Source organism: Elephas maximus, chromosome 3 (genome assembly GCF_024166365.1).
Source record: "Elephas maximus indicus isolate mEleMax1 chromosome 3, mEleMax1 primary haplotype, whole genome shotgun sequence".
In the NCBI taxonomy this organism is placed as follows: domain Eukaryota; kingdom Metazoa; phylum Chordata; class Mammalia; order Proboscidea; family Elephantidae; genus Elephas; species Elephas maximus.
Genome location: NC_064821.1, coordinates 104,878,392 through 104,901,562, shown reverse-complemented (window position 1 = coordinate 104,901,562; position 23,171 = coordinate 104,878,392). Strand labels below are relative to the sequence as shown.

The 23,171-nt window shown below is 41.4% G+C and overlaps 1 protein-coding gene across 2 annotated transcripts in view; it reads left to right on the top strand.

Annotated features, from left to right (window-relative positions):
- C3H1orf87 (chromosome 3 C1orf87 homolog) overlaps positions 1–11,698 on the top strand; it is a 97,512-nt gene extending 85,814 nt beyond the window's left edge. For both annotated transcript variants that reach the window (XM_049879415.1, XM_049879414.1), the window contains 2 exons: positions 2,169–2,376; positions 8,586–11,698. In XM_049879415.1, the coding sequence (XP_049735372.1) occupies positions 2,169–2,376; positions 8,586–8,746 (369 nt within the window). In that variant the 3' untranslated portion in view covers positions 8,747–11,698. The remainder of the gene's footprint in view (positions 1–2,168; positions 2,377–8,585) is intronic.
- Positions 11,699–23,171: the final 11,473 nt, after the last annotated feature.

Genomic DNA, 23,171 nt, shown 5'->3' with positions numbered 1-23,171 from the left:
AAGCTATTTCAAATTAATTTCTCGGGACCAAGGGCATTTTCCTTTGTAGTATTTATAGCAGAGGTTGTTGTTAGTTGCCAAAATTATACACCAAAATTTGCGGAAATGTACACTTATCTAGAATATCTAAAGCTTTCAACAGATTTTTCAAAGTGGTCCAAAGCTCTAAAAAGTGTAAGAACCACTATTCTAATTTACTTTATGATAACTTCCCATTTTTCCCCTAGTTGATTTACCAAAGTAGAAGTATTTTATATTAATCCCTTAAAACTCACTGGTTGTTGGTTATCCATGTGGGTACAATTTCCTATAGCATTTGATTGTTTCAAACAAAAGAAATTTGTTCTTCACGTTTGCCAGCAGCAGCTTAATCCATGTTTGTAAACAAGCTCAAATTTGGCTTAGTACAATTACTATTCTTTAGAGCCATGGGATTTTCACAGTTTATGCATAAGAAGTTGATGACAAAGATACAGAGTTGGAGAAATTCAGGCAGTTTAAGTTAGAGGAACACAGATAATGTACAAAATTAGAGGCAGGATTTTATGGTGTGTTTTTGGTTTGTGGGTGGGTAGCTGGTATAGTTGGGTTGCAGTTGCTCTTAGTTAACAGAATCAACTCTACTAGCTAATTTGTTGCAGGTTACCATCCAGTTGACTCTGATTTATGGCAACCCCATGTGTTTCAGAGTAGAATGGCACCCCTGGAGTTTTCAGTGGTTGTGATGTTCTTGAAATAGGTCACCAGGCCTTTCTCCAAAGGTACCTCTGAGTGGGTTGGATCCGCCAGCCTTTCAGTTAGTAGCTGAGTACTTGAGCACTTGAATATTTGCACCACCCATAGAGGAGTATTTTATAATACCTAAGGGCAGAAACGCAAGAATGAACTAAAATTAGGGACTCAGGCATCATCCCAGCTTCCTATATGTCTTGTCTCTTCATTCTGTTGTCAGCTTTGTGTCCTCTCTCTCAATCTCTCTTACCAGACCAGCGTTTTCTCATTTCCAGTACACAAAATAGAAAACCTGTTAGACTTCCAACCTCTCACACAGAGAATGATTTCCATTTCTCTATTTCTTTGGCTTTATTTCTCATGAATAAGTCCAAAATTCCTGGACAATGGACTTATTGACTCATTCTACCTAGATGTCCAGCTTTGAAATATGTATTCAGGGACAGATTGCCCAATAAGCAAGGTACACATAGGTCTACTTGCCCTTACTTACTAATCTATAGTGTACAACTTCACCTGTTTCTCACCACATCAAATTGTGAACTACAGATTAGTAAGTAAGCACAAGCAACCCCATGTGTACCTTGCTTACTGTAAGCCTGTGCTTATCTTGTTTATCAGCTACTCCTCCCCTAGCTGTATTTAGAACATGGCAGTTCCCTCCACAAACTGGACCATTGGCAGGAGGGAATTCCTGGAAAAGTGAGGCTGGGCATATCAAACAATAGATGTCCACTCTTTACAGGGTATGTGGCAGAATTCTTTATATGGCATCCAGCAGAGGCTCATTTGTGTATTCTAAGAAAAACACTTATTGCACCTCTATTACATACCGGCCAAGATGAGCTGGATATACCCCCTGTGTTGTGTCTTCCATTTACTGTGTGATGTGTAAGTCGCTTCCACTCTCTGGGCCTCAACTTCTTCTGTTAAATGAACAGGTCCAACAGAACTAAAGATGCTGAATGATGCTCTATACTAGGCCCATGAGCCGAGGATAACATTACTATTGTTCAGCCACTCTTTGGAAAGAATTTCACACTCATGATCCACAAATTTCCCTAACAAGAGGTTATAAGCATCACATGGAGCCTAACCCCTATGAGTCCCACTAGTACAAAACAGAGTGGATCATTATGAAATGTCCCCATCAGTTATAGAACTCCTTGGCTTGTGCAAGTCAGAAATGAAAACTAAATAAATGTCATGATTTCAACCTTTCCTTTAAAACAAACTCAACATAATAGTTTATATCCAGCAACACTTGGCAGATAGGTCCTATTGCCCTGTGGATTTGAAACGCATCCTCTTAGCTTTACAAAGCCAGACCTTGCAATAACTCTTGCTAGCTGTGTGGTCTCATCGTTGGCCAAAAGACTGGAGAAGCTCTGGGTGGTGAATGTGTTGCCAGTGAGGTGTTTGTGTTGTTTTGGTAGAAAACTCCAGAAGAGGAGCCGCAGCCAGAAAGCCCTCCTGCTGATACTTTGGCCCGGGAAGATCCTCTGAGCTCTTTGAAGATCAGACCAGTGTCCCAGCCTTTTGTGGATCTCGACATGAAGAAGGACCCTGAAGAATGTGAGGCGTGGATAGACAGGTTCAGGAAGCTGGAAAATGCACTCTACTTGTGTGATCTGAGTAACACAGGTGAAGTATGAACTTTAAAGCAGACATACCTTTCTATTTGTGTTCTAGTTTAAAAGTAGACAGCTCATTTTTTTTTTCACTTATTGAATAAATATAAACTGTATATAAGGCATGTGCCTGGCACTGTGCTAAGTGAAATCAGGAAATTAAAAAGTTGAATCAGACACAAATCCTCCCACCAGGTTGCTTATGGTCTTTTCATGTTTTTGATCCTCCCTTCACTCTACTTTTTTTTTTCACTCTACTGCCAGAGACTAGTTCACAATTCATTCTTCTAATTCGGCTGATTAAGATACTTCAGGGACCCCCTGCTGCTAACAGGATAAACTCCAAACTTCTTTGCAAGGCAAAATCTGGTTCCTGTCCTGTCTCTTCTCTTACCATTGCTATTCTCTTGACATATCCTACCCAGTCATAATGAATTACTTGCCTTCCTACACCTGTACTTTGCTTTCTCATGTGTCTGTGCCTTTTCTTACCCTGAGCTCTCCACCTAATTGGTCAGTCTTTCCTCTACCTAACCCAGTCCCTGCCAACTCCCCATTTTGCCCACCTGTCTAATTAATGCCTAAGCATCTTTTAAGCTTGAACTCAAGCACTGCTCCTCTGAGATCCCCTGATTACCCTAGACAGATCTATGCCAACCTTCATGTGGCTTCTAATGGTTCTTTAACTTCCATTATCATATTTGACGTATTTTTTTATTTAGAAGTTTATTACTGTCTCACCAGTAGACCATATTCCTTTTTTTTTTTTTTAATCTCAAATACCTTGAACAATTCTGTTCAACATTTTTGATGGAATGAATAAACGAATGAATGTAGATGAGTAACAAATCCAAGATGAAAGATAATAAATGCAATTAGAGTGTACATGCTATGTGGGCATTCAGAGAAAGGAGAATTTGTTCCTGGTAGAGTGATCTGGGAAGGCTATATTAATGTTAAATTGATCATTATAGATAAAATGCAGTTTGCACACAAGAAATGAAATAGAGGGGCCTTTTGGGTAAAGGTGCAAGGTTAGTTAAGCAGGGTTTTATGTGTAAAGCTCAACGCAAGGAGTTCTGTTTGGATAGAATATAGGGGCTGTTCAGAAGAATATTAAATGCTGAAGGTGGGAATATAGAATGGGTCTAGATCTTGGGAGATCTGAAATGCCAGATCAGAGAACTTGGACTTAACTGAGAGTTTCTAAGGAGGAGTGTGCCATGACAAATCATACTGCAGAAAAATTCTTGAACGACTGTGGTGAGAATGAAGGAGAAACTGGAGGCAGTGAAAGAGAAAAGTGTCTATTGCAATGTTCACGTGAGGGAGAACAAAGTCCAGAACTAGGTCAGAGACCTGGAGAATAAAGAACAAGGGGAAGATACAAAAGTAGATGGACTGAAGCTGTTGTATTTAATCAGATCGTGTGGTTCATGAACAGTTATCCTACCCACTCTCTCTTTTAGTTCCCTCCAGAAGAAGTAAACATACAGCAATAGTAACATCCATCTGGTCATTCTCTGCATAGGCGTGCTTGTTTTTCTTTTTACTTTGTTTTTAATTGCTTTGGATTTCCAAAGAAACTCAATTCTAGACCACATGATGTATACTACTGTATAAGATCAAAGGACTTTTGATAATTATACCAAAGAAAGAAAAAAAAAAAAAAACTACAATTTTAAATGAAAAATTCATCTAGCTGAATTAGAAAAGTTTTTGTTAAATATATGTTATGAGCCCAGCACTGTTCTAAGGCTGGATCAGGAGGAAAACCAGAAAGGATGAGACATGGTCTGTGGCCTCCAAAAAACTTACAGTCACTTTTAGATAAGACAATAGTTCAATGCCAGTTTTTAAAACAAAAAGGCAGCATATGACAAAGTTTTATAATTGAAGGCACAAATGAGTATCAGAGTCCAGAGGAAACTTACCATCTAATATGGGCTGGGATATTCAAAGAGCACTTGATGAAGAGGGAGAACTTGAGCTGACCCTTGAGGAGACAGTTGGATAGTTGGGTAGGGCATTCTGGATTGGAAACCATCTGCAAAGATTTGAAGGTGGGAACGAGTATGATGAGGAAGAGAATGAACACAGACTAGAAGCTTATGTCGTATTAGATAGTAAAGCTGAGACCCTCCTGTGACTCCTGAGGGCTAGGGTGGGGCTCTGTTCTCTGCTAGGTATCCATCAAACATTCAACCAGAGGAGAACATAATGAAAGCTGAGATGGATTGTTTAGAGGAGAGACTGGAGAAGAGATCAACAGGTTATTGAAATAATCCTGTGTCTAGATATTTAGATCAAGCCTATGAGATATGAGAGTGGTGATAGGGTTACCAAAAAAAAAAAAAAAGGAGATAGAAAAGACATGAAATGATGAGTTGTGATGATAGATGATGGATCATAAATTTCATTGCTGAGACACTCCCTAAAGACTCGGACCTCTCTCATACTTGTGAACTGTTCTGGGGAAGAACGGAGTTTTGTTGACTTTGGAGCCAGATTCCATTAGACTCGGAATGACTTTCCCATGACCTCCTCGCTATTTATGCCTGTTTTCTCTGTTTCTATGAAATTCATTAGCTCCTTAACAGCCAAGGAATGTGTTAGCCAGATCTGGGAACATCTACAACTGCCTTTAAAGAGGAAAAAGGATTAACTGAGGTCATTTTGTTGGTTTATTAACCACAGTATTTAGCAAATCACCATGGCCCCATTCTAGTGCTGAGCAGATGATACCTACTTTGCCCACTGATGAATCACTCCTCTTTATTATGTGAGAGGAAATATGTAGGCCAGGGTGTTCTTCATCCAGGGTGAAGGCAGATCATCCATCATCAAATCAGCGTTTCTGGGAAACTGTTTTGTGCATATTCTCTAATGGAGGTTGTCAAGTAAATATCCTTGGGGAGAGGGAAAAGGAATGGCAACCAGGGGCAGATTATTCAATAGGCAAGGGAAGCATTTCACGTGTAAAATTGTGCACTAAGATTAGTAAGTAAGCACAAGTAAGCCCATGCTTACCTTGCTTTCTGGGTCATCTGCCCCCATCAGGGGTTGTACATTTGAAAAGAAGTTTCAATTCTGTAGGAATGTGCTGTGGAGTTGGAAGAGAGACAGATGCTAACCATACCTAGAAGCAAAATCTTTGATGTGGTGAACAAATGTGAAATTGTTAGCTACAGATGATCTAGTAAGCAGGGTAAGTACTGTGCTTACCTTGCCTATTGGATAATCCTCCCCTGGTGGCAATGAATAACTGGTCATGTTTTCTAAAGAAAGAAGAATGATTGGGATAAATATTGGGGCAATTGGTGGATTTGGAATTTTCTCAGTGAACTAAAGTCTAGATAGAAAATATTTTAGAGTTCGAGGAGACTCCACCAGTTGCAGAATCCTAAAGGCCAGTAGCTTATAGTCTCTAGCCTGTTTCCCCACCTATAATATAGGATAATAATAAAATGTACTTCCCAGATTTAAGAAAGGATCAAATGAGATAAGAGATTTGAAGTTTTTTGTAAACTGTAAAATGAAGTGGATGTTAAAGACATTCATATTATCATTGCTTTTATTTTGATTTTGATGGCAAAGTGAAGGGCTTTATAACACTAAGATGGATTGTAAGGGTAATTTTATGCAGCTTTTCTGGGCCCCCCCAATGACAAAGTAAATTGGACAGATACAAATTTTAGTCAGTGGTCTTACATTTGACGCTAGGAAGCTCTACTAATGGTAAAGCTTAGAAATTAATAGAAAATACCCCACAGTGGTGATTCTTAGATGTATTTTGTAACAATACTCTTAACTTTTAATTAACATACAGCTAAATTTCATTAATGTAATAATTTATTAAATTATTAATAAATACATGATTATTAAAATATAGTCTTATATATTTTAAATAATATTTATGATATAATTATTATAAATATCCTATAATAATACCTGGCATCAGTGACTGCTTACTAGTGCTGGACACTGTGCTAAGCAGTTAATATTTTTTTAATTTTCCCTGTTTTGCAGTTGAGGAAACTGAGGCTCAGAAAGTTAAAGTAACGTCCCTGAGGTCTTACAGTCAGAAACTTAACTCCAAAGCCCATGATTTATGTTTCCAGAGGCAGGGTATGGGAGAATGTCCAGAAGGATCACACCCAGGCGGGGCTGAGGGCAGTCACCCAATCCAAAGAACTTGAAAGATGCACTTGGCCAACTTGAAAGAAAGAATTATGTGGAAGAAAGGATCAACATTTTAGTAGGAGAGATAGACAAACCAAACAGGATAAGATAGGATAGGGTAGGATAGGGATAGGGTCCGGACAGGGTCGGGATAGGATAGACATTAGGACCCCACCTGTATATAGCAAATTGTTAAGAGCATCCATTAAAGAGTAGTTCTCAGGGGAGCATCACACCCAAGCCTTTGCACATTTAAATACAAATAGTTCTTAGTAGCTTGAACAGAGATGGCAAGAATCTACCAGAGCATCACCTCAAATGAACTAGTAGTGGCTTTCTACAAAATGGGCAAGGGACCACCTCTGGATTCTTTGAGAAAAAAATGTTACAATCACTATTGTGGTTTGTATGGGTACAGGAGAGTAGAAGAGCAACATGCCAGCAATACATCTTTCATTTCTTTAAAAGATATTCAAAAGATTTTATTGGCTCCTGTGAAAACCCTGGTGGTGTAGTGGTTAAGAGCTACAGCTGCTAACCAAAAGGTCGGCAGTTTGAATCCACCAGGGCTCCTTGGAAACCTTATGGGGCAGTTTTACACTGTCCTATAGGGTCGTCGTGTTAGACGGCAGTGGCTACAGGGTCGTTATGAGTTGGAATCAACTAGACGGCAATGGGTTTTGGTCTGATTGACTCCTGTGGTATAAACCATATCAAACCCACTGCCATCAAGTCATCAAGTCAACACTGACTCATGGAGACCCTATAAGACAGAGTAGAACTGCCCCCATAGGGTTCCCAAGGCTGTAATCTTTATGGAAGCAGACTGCTTCTCCCACAAAGCAGCTGGTGGGTTCAAACTGCTGGCCTTTTGGTTAGCAGCCAAGCTCTTAACCACTTCGTCACCAAGGCCCCTTCTCCTGTATCATAAACCTTCATAATTCAAGGAACATATTTGGGAAACAATATGACCCCTATTTTTAGCAATCTCTTCCTCCTCATTCTATAATGTGAGTAGTGGTTAAATGCATGGACTTGAGCAACCCTGAGCGTGTGACTTACCATCTCTATGCATCAGTTTCTTCCTCTGTAAAATGGATTGCTGTAGGATTAACTAAGTTAATATTGGTAAAATGCTTGGAGCAGAGCCTTGAGCATAGTAAATTTTATATAAGTATCAGTCATTATTGTTATTTTTATTGCACTATAGTTAATTCTCTGTATACCTCATCTCTCCAATTGGTCGGGGAGCTTCCTGCGGTGACAGTCCACTTCTCTGAATTTCTCTATATTCCCAAGTGCAGTATGTGACACATATAAGCCCACAATTTGGGGCTTATGGATGAGTTATTGATCTTTGCGATGCTGTACACCTTGTTTAAACTCTTCTCACCGACCATTGAAATCTAACCTCAACATGGGAAAAAGCAATGTTTTCAAGCAGACTGGCATTGGTATACAGAATGGGTAGGTACCAAAGAAGATCCTTTGATGATAAGGACCACCATCTACATTATACAGATTCAGGCTCTGAGCCGCGAGAAGCTATGCGATTTACCTATGATCACACAGCAAGCTGGAGAGAGTCACAGTAAACAGCTTTCCAGAAATGCATTAAAATGAGCCATTTAAATCTCGCATGTTTAGCAACATGTTTGCATACTTCAACAAGATAAAAATAAACCAGAACAATTAGAAATTGTTTTTAGCAGGCACCCACCTCTTAAAAAAAAATTAGCCTCTGAAGTTTCATGCCTGCAAAGAACAAGCTTAAATAGCTTTCGAATTTATCTGTGGGTTTTATTGGACCCCATCTCCTCTCTCCCCTAAAATCACCCCCAAGTTTCCCCTGAAATGTAAAATGTATATCCAGCACTGTAAATATGATTTTTAGGGTGTCATCTGATTTTTAAGAAACTTAAATTTTCAAAATATTACCATTTTAGTGTTTACTTGGCAGCCATTCAAGCTCATATGTTTTCTCTTTTTTGTTTTCTCCTTCTTTTTTAAAAACCTTCCACCCACCCAACCCCATCATAGGAGCCCTGGAGAAGGAACGAGCCAGACGCCTCATTCACAACTACAATCTCATTTACAACCTGTCCCTGAGCCCTCGGAAAATCGACCAGGCCTTGCGGAGATTTCGTTCAGGAGAAAATATGCTCTTGGAGCCAGCACTTCAGTACTTAAAGGAACTGTGATAACAAGCCCATATTGTGCGAACAGATGTTCCCCTTATCTCCCTTTTTACCCAGACACGTGTTTCTCCGGCCTGAGCATCGCGGTGGAGGCATTGTCAGAGTGGACGCTTCTGACTTGAACTTGGTTTCTGGCTATGAGGCTGGATCATAAGCAGCTCAAAGTGATCAGAGGAAACCAGGTTTTCTCTTCCGATGTGCAAGAATCCAATTACTTTAAAATCCCCTTCTATTTCAATCAGGTTTATTATCATGATAATTACATTTTTTTTTTCTACATTGCTGATCAAACTGTGTTTCTGCAAACCCGCAACTCCATATGGTAAAAAATGTGCTAGATGTTGTCATCTCCCAAAAGTGTCTGGCACATAGTAGGCCTAAATACACTGTTTCTGGCTGAGTAAGTCAGTCCTGTCCCTAGTTGCCATTCTAGGAGGGCTCTCCCATTATAAGGAAAATAAACGTATTAGCAAAATATCACCTTAATGCTAAGCAGTAGAAGCAGAATCCCAAATGAGGTTTTCTGAACAAGCCCAGTGTTTTCTCCAATACAAAACTAGCCTGTGTTACACTGTCTCCAGGGATATTTTCCAAGAGTACTGGGTAGAAGATTTGAAGGAGTATTTGCTCCCTCAGGGCAGGGAAATCTGGTGCAACCTTCTACCAGTTCCCATGGTTCTTCTATCCTTAACCTGCTCCCCGACTTTGTACCTCCCACACAACACACACAAGCACATCACACCACACAGGTAATGTGAGCTTATGGAAGGAGCATTGGCCTGGGGCTTCAGAGGCAAAGGTGTTCCCAGCACCATCACTAACACTGGATGACCTAGATACTGACTTTCAAACTGGTGTGGGAGACAAGATAAAGGAGTCAGGTCAAGGGAAAAATCAAACAGAAAGGACAATCATTTTATATAGTAAGGTGCCTCATGAAATCATATGAACAAAACCTTAAGAACAAAATAGTTTGAATCCATAAATCATCTTTAAGGGCCTTCTAGGAGCCCTGGTTGTGCAATGGTTAAGCACTCAGCAGTTAACCAAAAAGTTGGCAGTTTGAACCCACCCAGTGACCCCGTGGAAGAAAGACCCAGTGATCCATTTCCATAAAGATTACTGCCTAGAAAACCCTATGAGGCAGTTCTACTCTGTCACCTGGGGTCACTATGAGTTGAAAATTGACTTGACAGCACTTAACAAAACAAAAAAACAAAACAAAACCCCTTGCTGTCAAGTTGATTCTAACTCATCGCGACCCTATAAGACAGAGAAGAATTGTCCCATAAGGTTTCCACGGAATGGCTGATCGATTCCAACTACTAACCTTTTGGTTAGCAGCCAAGCTCTTAAACCACTGCACCACCATGGCTCCTAACAACAACAAGGCCTCTTAATCCTGACATGCTTTAGTTTATGATCCTTGAGTTACCAAGAAAAATGCCCCTTGAGGCAGAAGGACCACCCCTTCATCATCCTAGAACTCTTAAACCTGCTAAACATGAGCATAGTAAGACATGGAAAGTCAGAAATGGATTTCTCATGCCAACAAAAAACCAAGTGAGGAAAATTGGAATATTAGATCAAAAACGTAATATGCATTGGGCAACTACTGTGTTGCTGAGAACTTGACATATTTGCTTCATCCAACTGTGAGAATTCTATAATGCAGGTTTTACAGGTCCGTTTCACAGATGAGAAAACAGAGGTTCAGAGAAGGGAAGTGTAAGAAAGCTGTTGGGTTGTTCCAGTTAATAATTGGCAAGAGGGCTAGGGCCTCAGAAGGTCCTGGTCAGTTGGATGTAAGACCTAAGCATGTCTCAGTGGCTGCAAGTGGGTTGCAGAGGGAGTCCGGGTAACAGGAGACCCTAGACATGAAGATGAGTTTATTAGAATAAATTATGAGGCCCTGAATTTTACCTTGCCAATTTCTTTATATCCACATCAGTATGGTTCCTGATACACAGCTTTAGCACCCACAGTTATACAAGTGTGGGGGGGGGGCACCATTTGCATAGAACAGAGCATGAAAATTGCCCCAGGAGCTGTGTGACTACAGACCACGTATAGCCTGTGCTCACACAGTGTTGATTGAATGAATACGTCTGTAGTGGGGTAACCATGGCTAGATCTAAATCCACAGTCACCCCCACCCACACACGCACCCACTACTTCTATGGAGAGTAGAACAAGAACAGGCTGGAAGAGTAGCCAAAATCCAGCTCTGGCACTTAGTAGGTTGTAGCCTTGGAAAGTTGCCTAATCTCCTTAAGCTTCAATTTCCTCATCTGTAAAATGGGAGTAACTGGATCTATTTCACAGGAAAGTTACAAATACTGAAAGCAGTGCCATTTGCATGTAACAGAAATGTATTGTACGTAATAGAAACGTATTTTTCTTATGCCCCTTCCCCTAGCTGCTGAGCATGCAGGAAGCTTCAAAAAAAAAAAAAAAAAAAAACACTTTGAACAATAGTCTGTGTGAAATGACATAGGGAGGTCGGGCTGCTACTGCAGCAAAAACAAATTTTAAGATGTATCTGCCTTCTACAGCAAAATGACAATTGCCTTTGGATCATCTCCTGTCTGGAATTCTCTACTACTTTCCCCCAAAAAGTCTGTGTATGTGGCGGGGAAGGGGGGAGTGATGTTCCTTTGCAAGCCTAGCACATGGCTAAATACTCATCAGTTTTTCTCTGAGTGAATATTAAAAGAACCAAACTTCAACTTGAGTCACAGAGAAGAACTTAGCTATCAATGTGACAATGAGGAAAACCACTGGACAGAAACAGGAAAATAGTATGAAGTCATTAGTACCTGTACTTCAGATTATTGTTATGACCTCTATGCTAGGATTTCACCATGGTTTGCTTATGGAAAATCTGTAACTTTTCTCTCAAATCAATGGTGTTCTGTGTGCTCCCCATGGCTTGTCATTGTGAACTAATAAACACTGCATCAAGAAAGCATGGCGTCCATAATCTTAAAGAGTTTTTTTTCCAGCAAAACCTTTCTAAATAGGTGTTTACATGTAGTTGACTGGTCAACCTCCAGTATGCCCTGGAGAGATTCGATGTGAACTGTGGCTGCCCCAACTTTCCTAAAAGTCTCAGCCTTTAAAGATAGAAAGAACACTAAAGACATAACCAAGACTGGATCTCATCGGCTGGGTAGGTTCCTTCCCAGCTGTGTGATCCTGAACAATTCACTTAACCTTTCTGCACTAATACTACCGACCTCATGGGGTCATTCATATAAAACGAGATAACGTGTGCAAGTTGTCCAGTACTACGCATGGCATAGACATGCTCCATAGGGGAACTAGTTTGTTATTTTGTTCTTACATAGTATTTCACTTTACCCTATTCATTGGGCTAAATCTTTAAGTGCCTTCGCCAGGTATAGGCACCTTTAAAGCCAACAGTTGGCTCAAATGTGAGGTCCTGGAAGGCAGAAACCAAGTCTTCCACATTCCTGTTCCTCATTCTCTCACGTGCACTTACTCCTCATACAAGCCAACTAGGTTGGCGTTACTTCCTCCATTGTACAGATTAGAAATTGGAGCTCAGGGAGTGACAGCAAACCCACAGAATTCTCTTTAGTATGTATGGTCTGTCTCCTCCACGAGTCTGGAGTTAACTCCAAGCCACAGCCACGGTCTTTCTCATCTTTGTCTTCAAAACAGAGCCCAGATTCACCACCAAGTGGGCACCTGGTAAATGTCTGTTGAATGGAGCCCCCACACGAACATTTTGAAAACCCAGCAGCTTTCTGCCTCTTCTAGCTCCCTAAACTTCATCACAGCCTTTGGGGACTGAAATAAAGGATGTTTTCAGGGCTCTTTGGCATGGGGTGTTCATACAACCAGAAGCACAACTGTAGAGATGGTGCCATCCAAAGAGTTTGCTAAGTGCTTGCTGACTCTTCAGAGGAATTTCCCAAGATCATTAAGAGAAACAATAACAGGGTTTGATATTCTAATTGGGATCAGAAATTGGACAGCTTTGGAGCTGGCTAGAGAACCGTGAAGGTCTGAAAACAAATGCTTGCCTTTCTTCTCTCCCTCTCTTTCCTCCCGCCTCTTGTAAGAGCCTCTCAGCTACAGTTCCAACCTTCCTTAGCAACAAAGGCAGGGTTCCCAGAGCCAGGGTGCCTCTGGAATGCCAGCCGTTCCCCTCATTAGCATCCAGGGGCCCTCATCTGCCCACACAGTTGGTTGCAGGACTGTGCAAAAAGGCAAAGTGTTTTGGGGAGGCCCAGCATTTAGCGTGGCTTGTTGGGAAATGGGAAGCCTCCACAAACAGTTTCCAAACACAAGTATCAATATTATTTGTGGAGTCATCAGACTGACTGGGGCACAATATGGCCCTGGTTCGGCCAAATGCTCTCTTCCTGGTTTAGTGCGAAGGCTTTGTGGGGGTCTCACCAGGCAGCTCTTGGCCCTGAATGCCAGTATGTTGGCTATTCTCCCTCCTCCTCCCTCTCCTGTCCAGTCTCAAACTCAGTTTATCCACGTTGGACAATGGGTGTACTCCAAGTGGCGGTGGCGAGAGGGTGCACAGAGGAGGGGGTTGACAGAGGGTAAATGTCAGATGGCAGGAAAATCAGGAACAGATGGTGCTGCTGGAAATGGATTCCAGATGAATTCAAAAGCAGATTGTGCTCTGACAAAGGCCTACTGAGACTTATCTGGTGGAGAGCAACTGGTGCTTTGTATAAAACTTGCCAAAACACACACCCCGCTCTCCTATGCCATCTTCCACAGTTATATGAGAGAGACACCTATTCAGGTTCTGTTTCACCACAATTCCAAAACACTGATCAATAGGCCAATCCCTGGAAGATTCCAAACAGCAAAACTATTAACCAAGATACTGGCAGAGCTAACCCTAAAGAGAGTTTCCTTCAACCTCCCTGTGCTTGTATACCTTCAGGGATGGGGATCTCACTACTTGTCATCTTTCTTCTCCAGATAGCTCCAACTTGTTCTTCTAAAATCTAACTTTTAATCCATTTTTCACCCTTGCTTGGGGTCAAGAGAATGTAAAGTTTGATCAATCATTGCAACAATAACTGCACTAACTTTGTGCCCGGTCTATCTAGGCATTAGGGCTAAAAAGAAGAAAAACTTGTTTCTCTCCTCCAGAGTTGGCTAGACTTGGGAAGAGAGTTAAAGGAGAGAAGCTGGAGAAGAAGGCACTTAAATACAGCTTGGGATGATGAATTAGATTTTTCCAGGCGAGTAGGTGTGGAAAGTGACCTTTCCAGAAAAGGGAAGAGCATGTACAAGCTACATTTAATTTCTTTTCCACCTGACAGAGTTTAATATTTGCCATTCCTTTCCCCAGCCACACACATACATATTTTAGGTTGTATGCACTCTTCCCTCATCCCCGATAAGCCAGGATTTGGAATCCTTTCCTCGTCATGGGAGTATTGAGCACAGGACCCAAGGGAGAGCAGCCCCAGGTGAGCAGTATTTTTTCCTGTGACATTTACAAGACTAGGAATTTAAATCCTCTGAGTAACTGCCAACAACTGAAGATGTGACTCCTCCCTGAAATTGTTGGGCAATTTCACAGACCTTAACAACTCCGTAACCACAAAGGGTGGTACTTCTGGGTCCCCTGTGTGGTTATTTTATATTTTTCAAAGTAATTACTATTCAAAACTTGTTTCCTCTCCTCTCCTTAGGGGATGATACTTCCCCATCTCTGTGATTTGTGATCAAACCTTCAGTGAAAGATTGTTGATACCACCCTAGTGAAGCCAGTCATTTACTTTGGTTCACAAAATTGGGTAGAAGTAATTGTAGAAGCATCAATTCTTCTTCGGGCTTCCTTATTCATTGTCCAGGTTTCTCGTGCATATGAGGGAATTTAAAATATCATGGCTTGGGGTCAGTGATATTTTTGAAGAATTGATGCCTTTGGATTGTGGTGGTAGTGAAGAATATTGAATATACCATGGACTGTCAGAAGAATGAACAAATCTGTCTTGCAAAAAGTACAGTCAGAATGCTCCTTATAAATGAGGACGGTGAGACTTCGTTTCATTTACTCTGGACATGTTATGATGAGGGACCCATCCCTGGAGAAGGACGTCAAGCTTGGTAGAATATGGCATTGGCAAAAAAGAAAGAAGCCCTAAACAAGATGGATTGACACGGTGGCTACAACAATGGGCTCAAACATAGCAATGATTCTGAGGATGGCATAGGACCAGGAAGCACTTCTTTCTGTTGTACTTAGAGTCACTATGAATGGAACAGACTCCATGGCACCTAACAACAACAACAATGGTAGAAGTAATGTTACTTTTAAACGGTGGCTTTAAAGGTTATTGTATGGTTCTTCCATGTTCTCTTTTTCCTCTACCACAAGCCAGCAATTTTTTTTTTTTTTTTCACAAGCCAGCAATGTCTTAGATAGCAGCCTAGGACCTGGAATAAAGACAAAATGGAGCAGAGTAGAAGCCAATACATTGTGGACAGATAACAAACAAAAAATAAACCTTTCAGCATGAACAAAAATCAAGTCATTAAGACTTTGGGATTGTTTGTTACGTGACATAACTTGGCCTGAACTTACCGATACACTCTGGCAAGAAAGAGGAACAGGGACAAAATTCTCAGCAAGAGCCATTAGAACTCAGCAGTAGGAAAATTACGTATCCAGATTCTTCTGGATTTTTTTCTCCAACTCAGCTGTGGAGCCTTCTTTTAAGATACTATGGCAGAGATAGATAGCTGTCTACTAATATTTGTTCTTCCCCACTGGTAGTTGCTGAAGAAGGAAAGTAGCTGTCCAGGCTACTTCTTGGAGTTAGATATGGCTTTTTGACCAGGTCTCACAATGAAATGTGAACTGAAGCAATATATATTCCTTCTTGACTAAACATTTTAAGAGGTGGTTGGACCTTTTTCACTATCGTTGTCCTTCTACCATGCTCTTAATAATTCTGTTTCTTCACCTGCTTTCAGGTATTGATAGGTCTGTGCTTCTCAAAGTATGTTACCTGGGGCCCTAAGACCAGGCAATGCACCTCCAGATGGGTATTTTATGTTCAGGTAAGTTTGGGGAGAACCGTAGGCTATGTCTTTCCTCTTTGGTGAATTTGAATGCACAACGCATAATGCAATTCAAACAAACAAAAAACTCCGTTATCCTTATTTAATCTAAACCTATTTATAGTACCTTGTATTTTCTAATAACATTTTAATATCCCTCAGAACTAGCATTCTATGAATGACACTATGGGAGATACTGTCCTAAGTGAACTTCTAACACATTAAGTCATCCAAGCAACCTACCATGCTCACTTTTTCAGAAAATGCACATAAAGCGTATACTATTCCCCAGGCCCTGTGCCACCAAAGTGCCATTTTTGATGAGTAAATGAAGCAAGAGTTATGAAAGACCAGTCTGTAGCTTGGCTAACATCTTGCTAGCAGTAATTATCTCACTGCATCCTTTGTCTTGACACTGCCCATCTCTCTTGCGCCATTTGCCAATATATGTCCATCTTTATTTCACCTACACTGGCCGCTCACTGTTTTCTAAAGATATTGTGCATGTTCGTAGTTTTTTGCTTTTGCACTTGCAACTTTCTCTCCTTGCAATACCCTTTTTACTCACTTGTGACCGCTGAATTCCTTTTTATTCTTCAAGATCAAAATCATATGCCCCTTACTATATAAAACTTTCTACAACTCAAACCCTGATTTATACTCTCCACTTCTAACTGCATATGTATATACCCCTGAAAAAATAGCCCACCCAATTAAGCTGCCTCAAGCTTAGACTATTCCCTCCAGGGCTGACCTTGATTACCAACACTTCTTATTCTTTACTCAACCATGGCACCACCTGCCCTCATATTCAGCAGTTGGGAGTAATAGTGAAGGGACAGAGAGGCTGGCAAGAGGGTGTCTTAGTTGCCTAATGCTGCTATAACAGAAATACCACAAGTGGATGGCTTTAACAAACAGGAATTTATTTTCTCAAAGTTTAAGAGGCTAGAAGTCTGAATTCAGGGTGCTGGTTCCAGGGGAAGGCTTTCTGTCTCTGTTGGTTCTGGGGGAATGTCCTTGTCACCAATCTTCCCTGGGTCGAACAGTTTCTCAGAGCAGAAAACTTGGGTCCAAAGAACACACTCTACTCCCAGTTCTTCTTCGTAGGAGGCCCCCCTCTCTCAATTCACTTCTCTCTCCTTTTATCTCTCAAAAGATAAAAGGAGGCTATTTTTTTATGCTCCAGGGAAACTTGGATCAGGGCTGTGACCACAGTGAGGATGTTGCATCCCGCCCTAATCCCATTACAACTGACTGGCTGATCACATCAGATCACATCATGGAGGATGATTTCATGATTACATAACTGCCAAACCTCCGAGAATCATGGCCCAGCTAAGTTGACACATATTTTGGGGGACACAATCCAATCCATGACAGAGGGATAGTCTACTCCTCCTTGGAGCCAAGAGTGGGAGAAAGAATAGGGGAAGTTATAGGATGGTAGACTTTGGTTTAACCAGAGAAAAGGCATATTACCGATCAGAACTGATAAACAATGAAGTGGGCTGCTTTGGTGGGAGCTTCCTGTCCTCAGAAGCAATCAAGATGAATGAAAATCTGTCAGTGATGGGAAATATGAGTGGTTCCTTCTGAGTATGGGATTCTATGAATGATAGTGTTTATTTAGGTTATAAGCTTCTGAGAAGTTGCCATATCTTAGACATCTTATCCCAATGGCAGAAAGTGAGGGGAAGACACCACTACCCCTAGACTGGACTAGTTTTCTCTACTCTTTTATAGCCATCATCACATTTGTTATCACTTATTTAACTATCATCTTTCCTGGCTGACTCAAGATCCACAAGACCCGATCTGTATTAGTTTCCTAGGGGTATCATAACAAAGTACTAAATTCTGGAGGCTAGCAGTCTGAATTCAGGGTGTTGGCTGTGTTGATTCCTTCCGAGGGTTCTGAGGGAGAATCTGTTCCAAGCCTCTCTCCTAACTTCTGGTGACAGCTGGCCACCCTTGGTGTTCCTTGACTTGTACATCACACCAGCCGCTGCCTTTATCTTCACATGGCTGTACTCCCTCTCTATCTCTTTCTCTGTGCCTTTTCTCTGCTTTTATAAGGACATTGCTCATACTAGATTAGGATCCAACCTACTTCAGTGTGACCTCATGCTAACTGATAGCATCTTTAAAGACCCTATTTTCAAACAAGGTCACATATACAGGTACTTGGGGATTGCAACATAACTTTTGAGAGGACACAATTCAATCCATAACACTATCTAACTCCTATTTATCAGCCAGACCTAACGCAAAATCCAGTGCACAGTGGGAGCTTCCAGAGTCTGAGATCCAATCTACACTCTGCCTCTGGAAGGAGCATTAAAAAAAAACTAAACCCATTGTCATCGAGTTGATTCTGACTCATAGTGACCCTACAGTACGGAGTAGAACTGTCCCATAGAGTTTGCAAGGAGCACCTGGTGGATTTGAACTGCCAACCTTTTGGTTAGCAGCCATAGCTCTTAATCACTACATCTTAATCACTACATCTTAGGGGCTCATTATTCCTCCACCCCCTGAAGGGACTAATTCCTCACCAAGTTACCTATGAGAGCCTATGCATTTTCCAGGGGATACTTCCATGGGTTCCCTCTATTCTCAGGAAAACATATAAGAAGCGATTAGGGTGGGGTGAGGGGAGGCAGGTGAAACTTGAAAAGAGTGGTGACCATTGTGCAAATGAGGATGCTGGGACTCTGAAAAGTTTCATGACTTTGCTCAAGGTATAGAATGAGTTGGAAACAGAGATAAGGACCTGCCTTCCCTGTGCAGTTCTCAGTGACCATTCCTTCCCAAACCTGTCCAGTCCTTCACCATCCTTGTTTATTATTCAGCTGCCAGCAGCAGGTCTTCCCCATTCCAAGAACCAGACTGACAGAATGCAAGGAAATTTGTTCCCGTGAAATGGTGCAGCTTGGAATCTGTTTCTTCTGCCTTGTGCCAAGGTTCACCGAACCCAAGGGAAGAGGAAGGAAACTCTCAATATTGAGTACATGCTGTGGGCCAAATTCTATGGTATCACCTAAGCTTCTTGACAGCCGTCAGAGATGGGAATTATTTCCACTTTCTGAACAAGGAAACTGAGGCTCGGAGGCTCAGCAAAAGAGTGGTAGAGCCATGATTCAAACACAGGTCTGCCCAGTTCCAAAGCCTACGATCACTCCTACTCTTGGGTGCCTGGAGGGAACAGTAATGGCCTTTGTGCAGTTTCCCTCTGGAGCTTCTAATTACCTTGGGCCTCTTGTGTCTGGAGAGGAAAAAGAGGAACTCACCTTTGTCTGCTTTCTTTCTTTCTTTTTTCCATTCAATAAGTACTTACTGAGCACCTATTATGTGCCCTCAGTGAACAGTCTGAATGGATTTCTCAAGGTGTGTCCAGACCTCTTAGGTAATGCTCCTATCCAAAAATCACTGACCAACTGGGATTTCCTTCCAATACTGATGATCTTCTGGAATTCGTGTGTTGATAGCTTCTCTCCTTGGTACTTAGACCAAAAAACAAAACCAAACAAAACCCCTCGCCACTGAGTCAATTCCAACTCATAGCCACCCTATAGGGCAGTCTAGAGCTGCCCCATAGTGTTTCCAAAGAGCTGCTGTTGGATTTGAACTTCGACCTTTTGGTTAGCAGCTGAGCTCTTAACCACTGTGCCCATGTGGAGCCCTTGTGCCACAGTGATTAAGAGCTTGGCTGCTAACCAAAAGGATGGCAGTTGGAATCCACCAGCTGCCCCTTGGAAACCCTATAGGGGCAGTTCTACTCTGTCCCATGGGTCGCTATGTCAGAATTGAATTGATGACAATTAGTTTTTGTTTTGTTTTGTTTGTTTGTTTTTGGTTAGTTCCATTTACTTCTCTCCCCAGCTTAATCCCACTCACTCTGAGAATGTCATTCAGCCAATTCCATGGTTTCCCTCAACCCTTTCTGGGAGCCTGATGAGACATTAGCAATTTATACCTATACGGATAGTGTAGTTGTTGGTCTGAGGCCATCACAAATACTGCAGACATACCACACAGATGCTTTAATAGGAGGCATTTGTGTTTTTTAGCCATCTACCCATTTATTCATTCATTCACTCATCAGTTCAACAAAAGCTTTAGAGGTACTATGTTTGGTGCTGTGCTGGGTACCAGGATACAGAGATGAGCAAGGCAGAACCCACAATCTGTTAGTGAAGATAGACACAAAGCTGTTGCATTCAACAGTGTGCAGGTGCTATGTGAAAGGAAAGACATGAGAACTTGGTCACAACAGAGGAGCATGGCTCAGACCCGTGGTAGGAGTGTGGCTATTGTCAGAGAAGTTTTCCTGGAGTATTTATGACTTAGTTGAGTCCTGGCAAAGGTGAAGCAATTGGCCAAAACAGGGATGGGGTTGGGGTGGGGTATTCGGGTGGGAAGGAAGAGCTTTCTGGTTAAGCTGAACAAGATGAATGACTTCACTCTCTGTTCAGGGAACTGCCTATGACTGCATAAACCTGGAGCAAGATGCTCCAGGTAAAGATGGAAAGAAGAGAGGCTGGGGAAGGTAAGACAAGCTCTTGAAGGGCCTTGATGCCTTGCTAAAACATTAGATTCCATACAGAAGCAAAGGCAAGTCAATTCTTGAGGTGTGATATGCTCATATTCGTGTTTCAATTACTCAGGGACCACTTGGGGAAACAGATTAGAGAAGTAAGGCTAGACAAAGGAAAAACTCTGTTGCATACTACTTGTGTGACATGGGTAAGTCACTTAATATCATTGAGTTTCGGTTTCTTCATATGTAAAGTAGGCTTAATGTAGGATTATCATAAGGGCTATATATAAGTTATAGAAAGCACCACACATCTTCTCTAACACTAAACAGGTCTCATAAAATGGTGGCTAAGTATTTTGTAATTTTCATGTTCCGTAATAACCTGATCTCAAAGACAAAGGAGCTTGCGATGTGAACGGCGTTTCTTAGGAAGGGCATGAGGGATGATGCCATCAGCAGAAGAGCTTCAAGGGAGCCATTGACGCTGACACACACATGGGTAAATAATTTATGTGTTCGGACCATTTTTTAAAAGCCCATTATTATTCCTACTCCCTGCCTCACAGTGACGCTGGTAGTCGCAGTACATTAGTTAATTTCATGGCCCTGTTGTGAATCTTAAAATATTTCATTCTCCTAATTCAAAATATTCATTCCAAGTGGTTCCAACTTCACAAATAAATAATTCCTGTTGGAATTATTCCATCTGCCCAGCCCATTTTCCATCTGTTCCTACAAGTTCATGGCAGGACTAAGCTGGGTCTTGAGGCCCTGTTGATTAGTTCTGATTTAAGAAGAAATGACTTTCTCCCAGATGGATTGTGTATTAGTTGATAAAGATTAGTTTCCACTGTTATTAGTTACCATGTTTAGGAGACAGTTTTAAAGACCCAGAAATGGGTCAAAAAGTACATGCTTGATAGATAGAAGGAAGGAAAGAAAATTCACATTGACTGAGCTGACACCATGTGCTTGACATCCTCCTGGGCATGGTACACACCATACACACATCATATCCTTTGACCATTATAACAGCCTAAGAGGTGGATGTGATTATGTCCATCTGATAGAAGAGGAGACTGAGTGTCAGAGAGCCTGCAAAACTTGCCTAAGGCCACATAAATTTGTAAATAAGTGAACTAAGGCTGATTTCAAAATCCAGGCTCTTTCCATAACACCAGAAAGATTCAAAAGGGAACTATGTTTTTTGAATGGAAAGTACATTGACTAGAAGAATTGTGATTTTTTTTTTTTTCAATATCTATGTCATGCTATAGTAGAAGAAAATCCCATGAAGTAAATGTTACTCATTTTCAGACCTTTCCAAAGACATGGGTCTGGACACAGGAGCTACATCTTGATATGATCAGAATACAGACAGAATCTTATCTCAGACAAGGCTGTGGACTATGAGTTAAGGAAACTTGGACTTATGATCTGGATTCCCAACTTATTATCTGAATAGCAAGGAAAAAAAATCACTAAACAGCCTGAACTTTGGTCTCTTCAGCTGGAAAGTGATGGTTCATGTTATGTTGCCTCTTCTGTAAACGTCAGGGGCTCTGGAACAGAACATGTAAGAATATGGAGAGAATTGTCGTTGTTGTGTCCCATCAAGTCGATTCCAACTCATTGTGACCTGTGTGACAGAGTAGAACTTCCCCTGTAGGGTTTCCTAGTTTGTAATCTTTACAGGGGCAGGTCACCAGTTCTTTTCTCCCATGGAGCCACTGTGTGGGTTCAATCCACGGACCTTTCAGTTAACAGCCAAGTGCTTACCATTGCATTACTGACGCTCCTTATAGAGAGGATTACAGTTTGTCAATGATGAAGTTCTGAGCAAATGTTAGACGACATTTTCATTTCTACGCTACTCATAGTGTCTGCCTGCAACAAGAAAAGAAGCTTGTGCCTGAAAATAAATCTATGTGATACTTCCTTCATTGAGAAAGTCTGGCTACAAAAAAAGATCTGCTGAACTAAAGATAAATGTGTTTAGTGATGTAGTTGATTTGTTTGATCATAGACTGTGAGCAAATGGTCCGCGGACTGGCACCAGTCTGTGGTGCACACCTTGAGCAGAGCTGTTGAGACCACCATGAGGAAAGCGATCAAGTGAGCAACGAAGCTAAAATGCCTGGGTGTACTGTCCCAGCTCCTCTGCTTATGAGCTGTTATTAACTTGGTCAAATTACTTAATTTCTCTGTGCCTCAGTTTTTTCTTCTATAAAATGTGGTTAACAATTACCAATCTCATACGTTGGTTGTGAAGACGAAACGAAAATACATGTGAAGTGTTAAGAGTAGGGCTTGTGACATAGTAATCAGTGGAACAAATGTTATTTCTTATTATCATTATCCTCACCAGCATCATCATTATGAGCCCAAAGCATCTTTCCTCCTGGTTTACCACAGTGTATGCATTCCCACTATTAACCAAAAACCAAACCAAACCCTTTGCCATTGTGTTGATTCTGACTCATAGTGACACTAACAGATGGAGTAGAATTGATCCATAGGGTTTCTAAAGAGCGGCTGGTGGATTTGAACTGCCAGCCTTTTGGTTAGTAGCCAAGCTCTTAATCCCTGCTTCACCAAGGCTCCATTCCCACTATTAGAGGAGTGGAATTTTGACTGTCACAACTCAGGGAAATGGGGTCGGGCTTACTGGCCTCTAGTGGGTAAATGGCCAGGGATGCTGCTAAACATCCTACAACACAAGGACAATCCCCCACAACAAAGAATTATCCATTCCAAATTGTCAACAGAACAGAGGCTGAGAAACCCTGCGCTAGAGTCATCCCTTTGGTTTGA